The sequence below is a fragment of the Taurulus bubalis genome (assembly GCF_910589615.1).
Source record: "Taurulus bubalis genome assembly, chromosome: 10".
Taxonomy (NCBI): Eukaryota; Metazoa; Chordata; class Actinopteri; order Perciformes; family Cottidae; genus Taurulus; species Taurulus bubalis.
This window is the reverse complement of record NC_136598.1, coordinates 11,111,772-11,122,998: the sequence shown is the minus strand read 5'-3', so window position 1 is coordinate 11,122,998 and position 11,227 is coordinate 11,111,772. Positions and strand designations below refer to the sequence as shown.

Here is an 11,227-nt window from a genome sequence, read left to right as displayed (position 1 = left end):
ATTTCCACTTACTATCTATCTCATAATTATGACTTAGTCGAAATTATGAGAGTTGCAGCGTCTTAATTTTTCATCGGTGGCAGAAATGAGCTTCCATACATGCGTCCACTGGTAATATGCATGTTAAAGTCGCATTGCTATGAATTGTGGGTAAACTCTGCATCTATTTCTGACTTACGGAAAGGGTTCATAACGGGCTCGACATGTCGGATCCCTCAAACACTCGACAATGTGACTGTGGGACAGAACGAAACCCTCACGGATTCCGCGGCAGCGCGCCTCAAAGTGCGCGAGTGCGTAAAGGTGGAGATTGGACCGGTATGTCTTCACATGACCTCTGGCCTGAGGAAGAGGAAGTGCTTACCTGTACTCTGCGGTCTTCAGTCTACGGCTCAAGATGCTCACCGTGGTGCTATTTAGCTTGTCATCAGTGGCTCTTTCCACCCGTGTAAACGGCGCTCTCCCTCCTCCATGTGACAGGTAAAGATACGTGACTGACGTGCTTCTAGAAAAGGTTTTTGTACATGAGGCATTCGGAATCAACAGTTCAAGAACAGGAAGTCGTTCGAATGGGAAAGTTATGGTAATGAACGGCAGATAAACTGATTTATTTTTTAGACTTCTCCTTAGACATGCTGGACCTTCCTCGACCCTTTAAACTTCTGCTCTGAATTTAAATTGGTTTCGAACAATAACCCATCTGTTCAGTTTGCGACGCAATCTAACATATTGCAAAGCTTCTTTTTATGTATTTTATTCGAATTTAACTACTGCAGCATGCGAACAGATGTTGCTCGTAATATTTGTTGAATTGTCTCCTATAAGCAAGTTGTCAGCAGACCTTTGCCCTCACCTTATTGTTTTGTGAAATGGTTTTATTGCTTCCCTGACGGACTCTGTACTTCTACACATATCCATGTTTGTTTAATAATTCAGAACTTAAACACACCTTCATTTCAGTGAAATATACTGCGTTGGTTCCATCCTGCATCAGGTACAGCAAGCGAAGCTCTTCGATGATGACAAGTACTTTGTTGACATGAAGCTGAGGCAAACTCCTGGTGAGTATACGGTCAGTAATTCCTTCTTGTTTTTTTATGACATTTCATTACGTGGCTCCCTGTCTTCTCCAGATGTTGTTTTGTCTGCTTTTCGCAACCTGTCAAATGAATCGCCAAATGCCACCGTCCCGCCTGCCAAGCTGCAGGAGTTCCTCAGTGCATACTTTGAGGAACCCGGGACAGAGTTTGAGTCATGGACACCGCCAGACTGGCATGACAAGTGAGACCCAGTTGTTGGACGACTTATTTTTCTTCAGTTTGCTTGATTGACATGATTATTATTATTATTTTTTTAATCTACAGGCCAAAGTTCCTGGGAGGAATAGCAAACCAAGAACTACGTAATTGGGCTGAAAAGATACACATTCTGTGGAAGTCGCTCGGCAGAAAGGTGGAGACAGTAGAGCCCTAACTTGGCACACCGGCCATTTTTAAACAAACATGCAAAACATTTCACTGGATTTGTTTCTCTAATGTGAATTTGTTTTGTCTGTTGGTAAATGTAATATACTTTCTAGTTTAGTTCTGTATGTTGGACCCAACAATCAATTTGATTATGTCCAATTGGGCTTTAGAAAAATCAATATTCATTATCTTTTTGATTTGTAGACCAAATTGACAGAATTTGGATTAGTCAACAACAATGACGGTCGTCAGTTGCAGCCTTCAGGGTGAGGCTGAAGCATCCAAAGATTTTTAATCGTCGATGATATCTCCTCCAGATCTCTGCCGCCGTTAGAGATCACCCAGAGCTTTACTCGCAGATATACAGCCCACATCCCGTCGTTGTGCCGGGGGGCCGCTTCAGGGAGCTCTACTACTGGTGAGTGAACGATGAATCCTGTCGCTCAGCTTGTCTGCCTGAGAGGGAAGTCTCAGCAGGTCGGCGCAAGGAGAGATCACAGCCGGACCCAGCCAGGGGTCTCTGCTGAGGGCCCACGGGGGGGCCACGTGCACACAGTGATGTGAGCCTCTCTGTGCCCAACAGGGACTCCTACTGGGTCATCAACGGGCTCCTGCTGTCGGAGATGACAGACACGGCCCACGGGATGATTCAAAACTTCCTCTACCTTGTCAACAGGTAAGCCTCAAAGCACAGCTCGTATTTCATGGCACTTAAAAATAAGAAAAAAGTCCAGCTCGCTGTAGTTCAGCAGGCTCATTTTGAATAATAAGTAATTTAGCGACCTACGGTTTTACACTTTGGATACGGAGCTCTCGGGTGGGGATTTTAAGATTTGTGGAATAAAATGTATTTTTCCATCACTCTGCTACAGATATGGCTTCGTTCCAAATGGTGGGCGGATTTATTATGAAAGGCGCAGTCAGCCTCCATTCCTCACTCTAATGGTGGAGAGCTACTATCAAGCAACCAAGAATAAAGAGTTCCTCAGGTGATATTTAGGTCTGAGCTGATGTCCTGCCAGGCGCATTATCATTCTCCAGCTGCCTCATGTCTCCCAGAATAGGAGAAGAAGAAAAAAGCCTACTAAACATCAAAACCTCAGTGCTCGTGTCTGTCTGTGCCTCCAGCGTTTTGTTTTTCCCTAATGTGCTTAATTAGAATGTGACACCCCAACATATTGTTGTGTGATGATATTAAGGACTGAAGTATTCTGAATTAAAAGCTCTGCTCTCCGCTGTCTGTACGAACGTGGTTTAGAGCAGCTTTACCAGCTCTGGAGCAGGAGTATCGATTTTGGATGCAGAACCGCTCTGTGACTGTGGAAGTAAATGGATCAAAGCATCTACTGAACCGGTATCACGTGCAGGTGGGCTTGCCCAGGTACGTACTGAAATACATCTTGTAGACAAATGAGTTTAAAACATGTGTATTGTAGGGTGTGCTTAACCTATGGTCACCATGTTTTTTGTTTTGTTTCTAGGCCTGAGTCCTACACAGATGATCTGGAACTAGCTGAAGGACTCACGGATGGTAATGCCTTATTCGTGTTTATTGATTGACTCTACCTTTATGAGTTTGAGAATCACCCTGCTTTGGTCATTTAAAAATAAAGGGAAAAGTGAAATACATTCCCCTTGATTCAAGGATCATCTGTGTAAAACTAACATGCCACATGCAGTAACCAAACAAATTGTTGTGGCTCTACTTGAGAATTAATCTCCCCCTCCCCCTCACCGTCTGCCCTCAGTCTGTAAGGAGCAGCTGTGGATGGATCTGAAAGCGGGTGCAGAGTCTGGCTGGGACTTCTCGTCCCGCTGGTACACGCACGGCCACATCAACGGCAGCCTCGGGGACACCGGCACTAGTCATGTCCTGCCCACGGACCTCAACGCTCTTCTGTGCCGCAATGAGAGGACTCTTGCTTCATTTCACAGGATACTGGGTGAGCGCAGCAGTCTTTGACCTTGCAGCTAACTGCGGCCTGCACACCGCTTTTAGCTCCCAACTGGTGTTGTGTAACGGTGATGTGCTGTTTCCTGACAGGTGATGGTGACTCAGCTGCACTGTATGACCAGAATGCAGCCCGCAGACTGGAGGCGATAGAGTCTGTGCTGTGGGATGCTGAGAGGGGAGCCTGGTTTGACTTCAACCTGATGACGCACTCCAAACACGTCGAGTTCTACCCCTCCAACCTGGCACCTGTTTGGGCACAGTGCTATTCTCAGCCTGAGATGGGAGAGAAGGCGGTACAGTATCTGAAGGTAGGTGGACATTCTGGGCTTCATTGTGATCTCAGTTCAGAAAGAAATGATGCATAATAGATCATTTTGTTTATTTAAATGGTTATAGGCAAGATGCATATTTTCTCCACTTCCCTCCAATGATATCTAGCAATGCAGATACTTTGTGTTTGGCTTCCTTTTTTTGGGCGGGGAATGGGTTTTGTTTCCATGAAGAAAAAAAACCTTGTACTATAAAACAGACACTGGATATACAGTAGGTAGGTATAAAGTAGTTCAAAAGCTAAAGCAGCCAAATTAACAATTACCCTTCACCTTTTTTTGAGTATCATCCAAAACATGAACAAATGAAGCCAAAACTGTGTGGCTAGATACCATTACGGGTAAGTGAGAGATGCATTCAGTGACAATAACTAAGTGGAGCTGCAGTGGCCGCTCCACTTAGTTATTGTCACTGAATGTAGTTTAGTCTAATTTAAAGTAAAAGTACACCGCTTATGTCGGTTTGCAGGCTAGATGGCCAATTCAACTACGTTACAGCACATTAAACGGTATGTAGACAGAGCTGCAAATGTCTGTTTGGTCCGGTTACTGCTGGTGTGGTCCAAATACCACCAACAGTACACTAACTAACCACGACATGTCAGCAAGTTAGTTTACTTAGTCCCTCCCCATGGTATAACACGTCACTGTGGCAGCTGCTGTCAATCAGACGCACAAAAGACTAGGAGCATTTATGATATTTACCCAAAGACCTTTTTTTTGTCTTTTAAGAATAGAATAGAATACTTTATTGTCATTGTCACGAAAACAACGAAAAACAGTTTAGCAGCTCTTACAGTAAAGACAACCATAGAAACATTGACAATACAAGTACACAGATAAATAAGTGGATCATCATAAAGTGCACGTGCCATTGAATATTGTTCAGCAGCTAGTGCTAGTGCCCTCAGTTTTTTTTTTTTTGGGGGGGGGGGGTTATAATGAAGAGGAAAAAAAACAATTGACAATACATTTAAAACACATTGGCATGATTTTTGATTTTTTACATTTTTCCCTTGAAATTGTTCTTGACGGAAGATATTGTTGCCTATTTTACTTACCCACCACCATTTCCAGACACAAATCCTGCTCCTGCTGAGAAGCCTCCCATAGGATGCTGTGTTTTATGATTTGTACTCTTTTGCTCCAGCAGATGGCGCACACACTGCACTGGTCAAATCCAAGCTCACTCTTATGGTTGCTGGTTTTCTCGTCTGTACAGGAGAGTGGTGCTCTCCAGTTTCCCAATGGCGTGCCAACGTCGCTGAGCGAGTCTGGGCAGCAGTGGGACTATCCCAACGCGTGGCCTCCTCTGCAACACATGCTCATCGATGGTAGGCTGTAAATGTATCTGCCACCATTCTTGCAACCTGTAGTGATGATGATTTACCAGTTGATCAACGCGTTGCTTGGTTGTCTTGGCACAGCGGTCCTCGGGTAGTGCTCTACTTTCTTGCTTTAGCTTTGTACTCCAGCACATGGAAATGAAACAAATGAGGTTAAATCACAGACCTTCAGGTGTAATTTTAGGCTGTTTATATCTGCCTTTTTAAAGGGACTTTGGAGAGTTTCATTAAACGATTATGTTGAGTGTGCCCACCCAGATGCCGTGTGTATCTGTGCGTTTGTGTCACTGAGGTCCAGCAGGCATGTTGAATGTATCCCCTCATAAAAGGCAAATGAATAAAGCCAATCGTTTGAGGGATTTAAACTGGCATCGTTATCATCCAGCTGCTGAGGCTCAGACAGGAGTTAGAATGGGCCCGCCGTCCAATAATCGGAAGATCAGTGGTTCGATCCCCGGCTCCTCCATTACACATGTCAAAGTGTCCCTGGGCAAGATACTGAACACTGAATTCTTCCCGACGGCTGTGCCATGATTAAATTAGAATCTGATGAGACGTTTGGCAGCGTGTGTGTGCGCGCTCGGGGTAATGAAGTGAACCGCTTCAATTGGTCGAAAGAATGGATATGAATGCGTCCATTTCCATCCATATTTCTCCTCTGCGGCCTTTACTGGGACATTGCTGTGTTTCTTAGGGCATTACTTCCGCCTCATCAGTGGAGTGGAGGAGTGTAAAAAACATTTGCAGGAAAATGTATCTTGTCATCCGCATGCAAAAAAAAAGGAACCCACTTGTGAGAACATTTCTCCATAGTGCGACCAGTGGTCAAAAGCTCCACAGGATACCTTTTATTAAAGGGGACAGAAATAAATTGGGACAATTTACATAAAGCTTTTATATTTGACTTGAAATCCATTTGACTTGAGCTTTTTTGGCCCTAAAATTTTTTGGCTGAAAAATCTGTATGATTAGGACCACTGTCCTGCTGAATGTCCCTCAAACTACCAGCAAGCCTCATGTCCAAAAAAGACTCTAGGTTTGAGTGAATGAAGAATACTTTCATATTTCCAGGTTTATCCAAACTGCCCTCAGAGGATGCTCAACAACTAGCATTGGATTTGGCCCAGCGTTGGATCAAGACGAACTGGTTGGCGTACATGAAGTACGAAGCCATGTTTGAAAAGGTGAGTCGCTTGAGGTTTCGGTAAGTCAGAGCTTGTGCTGCACGGTGATAACACCGCTGGCTCACAATGTGTCATTTTCTCCCTCCTGACAGTATGACGTGAACGGCGATGGCAAACCTGGTGGTGGAGGAGAATATGAAGTTCAGGTATTTCCTTTCATGTGTTGGTGTTAAACTAATGTGCTTATAGTCACAAGTCTTTTTAATTTCACACCGAGCCCCGTCGATTCTCTTTACCTCACTTCTGCCTCAACGTAAACACGTTTGCATGCTCGTCATCTAACACCCATACTCTCCTCCTCCTCACGTCTTTGTCCTCATCCATCTTGTTTTTTTGTATAATCTCACCATGTTGGGTCATGTTGTCATTTACTTTTCACTTTGGTTTTCTCCCTCGTTCCATCAGCAGAAATTAGTCACTTGTTTTATTTCTTGTTTTACAGCCATAACTTGTATTTCACTGCTTTACTAAATGAAAACGTCCCTTATGAGCGGCTGTGTGGCCCTTTGTGCAGCTGGGTTTTGGCTGGACCAACGGTGTGGCCCTGCAGCTCCTGGACCAGTTTGGGGCGTCTCTCACCTCAGGCAGTAGACAAATGTTTTCTGGCCTCCTGCTGCCTCTGGTCGTCTCAGCCGCTCTCGTGCTCCAGTGACTCAGAGGTGCCAAAAAAAACCAGACTGGAGGTTGGGTTTTTATTATCTGTGGTTTCACTGCACTGCATCACTCCTTTCCACTGGCAGACTTCAAACACACGCACAAGTGGACTTGAAAAATCTGACTAAATTGTGTGTTTTTAACCATATCTTATATTTTCCAAATCAAATGCGATCAGGAGCACTTATATTTTTTAGAGGTAACAGGATGCGACTTATCATCGCCTAAGAATTCCTTTGATGAATATTTTAGTATTTATCCTTGGAGGTAAATTATCTCTGCTGATTTCAGAAGATGCAGATCATGTCGGCACTTCTGGACCTCTCTCCAGTCATTCAGGCTGCTGGTGCCTGGATCGCAACATGTACTTATCCCTGCATACTGAACTGACCTTACAAACTAAATAAATTGCAAAGTATTGCTGAACTGTAGCCTGATTCGCACCTTTTGCATGCCATCTGAAGTTGGAATGTATTGATTAAAACACAGCAGTTATTATAAAGGACATTTTTACAAATCAACCAAGGAGTGTTAACTACAGCCTGATGCATTGTTATGGGTTGTGTGTCCGTCTGGTCCATTCTTGTGAAGGAGATATCTCAGCAACGCCTTCAGTGAGTTAGGACCTTGGGAATGATCACAAGGATGAACTGATTTAAATTTGTCAAAGGTCACTGACCTCAAACATGTTTTTGGCCATAACCTCAAGAATGAATTTACCAAGTACGACAATGTCACGCACTGGTCTTGGAGGATAAAATAATGAGCAGATTGCATTTATGACATATATGGATGCAAACTGCAACATGACTGCTTGGCTGAGGCATACAACTGACAGTTGAAAGATGGCTTCTTCTTCTTCATGCTTCACTAAAAAAACAAAGCCATTAGATGTAAGGTTTTAATGCTAAACGGTAGCAGTGTGAGGTTTGTTTTGCATTATCGTTAATGTTATACAGCTGTGACATGATGGAAAGAGTAAACAAACAGTAAAGTCCATATAATTGAGATAAAATCTCATTGATTACTTCTATGGATTGTTTTCCTCTGAATCCCTGGTGCATGTGAAAATAATTTGAATCCAGCATGGGAATGGCAGACTGTCACTAACAATAAGTACTACTATATACTGAAGATACAGATACTGTGTGTGTGAGATAAGTAATTACTGGCTGTAAATACCTTGAATGGCTATTGTAGAAGAAATTACGGCCATGAATGATATGAAAGATTATAACTATGAGCTTCCCTAGTTATAGAACTAATAGTCTGCTTTGATATAACGTGTCATTGTGTTCTTCCTCCAGTTTGAAAATCCGGCTCACGCCACAGAGAAAGGTCAACGAGCTTTATGAACCTAGCGAGAACATTTGATTGTAACTCAAATAAATACAAAGTAACAAAGACAACTGATTTTGCCATTTCTGATTGTTCCAAATCAGCCATTCTGTCTTTGGCATTTCTGCTTGCATATATGGTGAAAATGCAGGTCAAGCATGAAATTAAGTCCATATAGATATTCAAATGGATGCCCAAAAAAAAGTAATGAAAAATGTGCGCCTCAAAGAAGTAAATGCATCGCTCTTGGCTGTGAGGATATGAGGCCCAAGCAGGGATTGTACGGTATCTCTCGCCTTAGCATGAGTGCACACAACGGATTGACTATGCAACTTAAATGGGCAAAAGGCCAATGGATGCAGCGGTCCATGCACACACCAAAAAAGAGATCACACTCTAATGTGCTATTCTGAGTCTCCATCTACAAGCCGTGTCATCATCTTGTTTTTATCCCCATGCATAAGCATAGCTGTAACGCCCACACAGTAGCAGCCGTGTGTATTCTGCTGTCTTTAGAGAGGTTTAAGCAGCAGGCAGCAGTCATGTTTTCAGCCCTCTCTGACAGCAGTAACTCAAGTAGAACCTGCTCCTTTTGATAACTTGCATTACCGTGTCGCTTTAGCAGAAATGTGTTGTGCGCAGTTAATGAGATGGAGCCATACAGTGTGAAGTAAGTTGTCCGGCAGTTAAGTGTCCATGAGGTGAGGCCGTGTTCGTGTTTGCACGTGTCCCTCTTTTTAATTACTCAAATCCGAGGACGGCAGTCTGAGAGGCACGTTTCGTGGCGGAGCACGAATTGTAAAGCGGCGGTGACGAGTGAGTTACATAATGTCGTGGAAGTAAAGGTCAGGGTGTCGTTCTCAGCATGGTCCAGCTGCTGCGACTGCATGTAAACTGGCGAAAGGCCTTCGCATTTCAGATGTATTAGTCTCCATTGCTTTAGATGGGAGTCTTTTAAAAGAATACAAAATTCAAGACGGTTTAATTTATTCACGTGTCTTTAAAATTCATGCATCTCCACAAGTCTTTATTTTATAAAACATCTGGCTTTAGATGTGGTAAAAAAAAAATGTCACCCAAATATCCAGTCCCTGATTTACATACACAAATAAGATGCAGGATTATGTGCAGAAATGTGTGAAATCTTATCAAACGGATGTGGAAGTGAAACAGTAGGCGCGTGGATTCCTGTCTGTGTGGCTTTAGATGGAGGCCCGGGCTTCATTACGGCTACCCGGATCAGCCTTCACTCGCCCCTGCAGCACACATCACAAAGGCTGCTCATTATCCACTGAGTTCTCCCGGTGCTGCCGAGTCTCGCTCGGTGCTGCAGGAACCCTGCTCTGAACTGCAAGGATAATCCTCACCCCACCCACCAGCATCCCTGCAGTCTGTGAAGACCCAGGATGGGGGATGAGCAGGAAGGCTGTCTGTCCTCTGATGGTGAAGCTCGGCTACCAGCGACTTCCATTCAATACGCTGTGAACAATAACTCATTGAGGCGTCATCTGTAATGCATTTCCCTAATTATGACCGTGGCCTCCACAACAACAATTGGTTTGTCTCTGGCTTACAGATAAACTGTTTGGAGAACAGCCCAACTCCTTGACCTCTAAACTGGAAGGATTGGCTAACTGGAGGAATTATACAGCTAGATATGAGAAGGCTTAGTAATATTGATCCGGCACTGTCCGGAGATTTCAGGCTTTTTCTAATCAATAACTCTAGAGGAATCGTTCCTATAGAATTTCCAGTGCTTAAGAGGATATTTTAAAATCTAATGGAAGGAAGAGCTATCAGCGAGAGAAAATGGAATATTGTCTCAGCTGATCTTGAAACCGTGGAATCTTTCAAAAAAGACCTGCCTCAAAAGCAATTCACCTTGCTTATGCAGTTCGATATTGCTTTGCGGGGCTCCTCGTTGTCGCTTACATATTTCTGTTAAGTGTGGATGTATTCTGGCTTTATGGTTTAAATAAATGTATCGACGTTGCTCTCACACAGCATGTCTAATCCAAAGATGCATCGTAAACCTTTAATGTTGTAAGGACTCACTTTGTTTTTAATTGAATACTTTGCTAAGACCAGTCTATTTGAATTTACACTGGCATAAAGGCCTTAAAAACTTTAATCACATTTTCCAAGCTAATTAAAAAAGTCCAGTTTTTTTTTTTTTGTATTTGTCTCGGACGATTCAATCGATGTGTGCTCCTCTCTAATTGTTTCATTTGCATGAGACTTCATGTTTATTTTGACTAGCGTGCATAAATGTTTAGAAATGGCCATAGCTCCTCTAAGTATTTTTCTATTGCATACAATATTCACCTCTAAATATGCAACAATTAAAGTTCAGAAACAAATCCTGCGACTCTGCTTCTTCAGCATTGTGTGGGTGTGCTTTGATCCAATGTAATTGGCAGCACTAACATTCCACATGTCATCAAATTTGGATCCAAACGTAGCTAAAATAAGTAACGGTATCTTTTCCTTTTGAGTCTGGCCCAATCCAGTGAGATAACCACAGAGAAAAACACAAAAGATATCTTGTGAATCGTGTGAAATCAACATAACTTTTCTAACTGCAGAGAATAGTGTTCATGTGGTATCGCATTGAGCCGAGTAAGAGGCTGATTGAGTAAATATACCTTTTCAGGACCTTAAGGTGTGTAAAAATGTCTTGTCTTTGAATCCCACCTATTTATACATGCATACAAACAACAAAGCCTTATTGCTCACACGGCTGTGTTTGTTTCCCCTGGTCAGGCTTTCCCATTTATTTGATGACATTTTCCAGACCCCTCAAAAGGGATAAACACAGTTTTTACTCTTTGATGTCCTTCCCGTCCACAACCTTTCGGACTGTAGCCAAAATGTGCCACTGTGAGGCAGTAGAGGTCTTTGTTGTATTGTATGATACGCCTCGTCTTCCCAGTAATGCCATTCTAGTTTCGTGGGC

General features: G+C 43.1%; 1 protein-coding gene across 1 annotated transcript; it reads left to right on the top strand.

The window, feature by feature from the left end:
* Nucleotides 1-203: 203 nt before the first annotated feature.
* treh (trehalase (brush-border membrane glycoprotein)) lies at nt 204-7,152 on the top strand (the record flags this gene model as incomplete). The annotated part of the gene is made up of 15 exons (XM_079224499.1): nt 204-318; nt 432-480; nt 961-1,281; nt 1,365-1,452; nt 1,784-1,884; nt 2,050-2,142; nt 2,339-2,455; nt 2,725-2,847; nt 2,948-2,997; nt 3,215-3,409; nt 3,511-3,728; nt 4,972-5,083; nt 6,167-6,279; nt 6,372-6,425; nt 6,794-7,152. The coding sequence occupies 15 exons, from the start codon at nt 204-206 to the stop codon at nt 6,929-6,931; spliced, it is 1,887 nt and encodes a 628-aa protein (XP_079080625.1). The 3' UTR covers nt 6,932-7,152.
* Between the last annotated feature and the right edge of the window lie 4,075 nt (nt 7,153-11,227).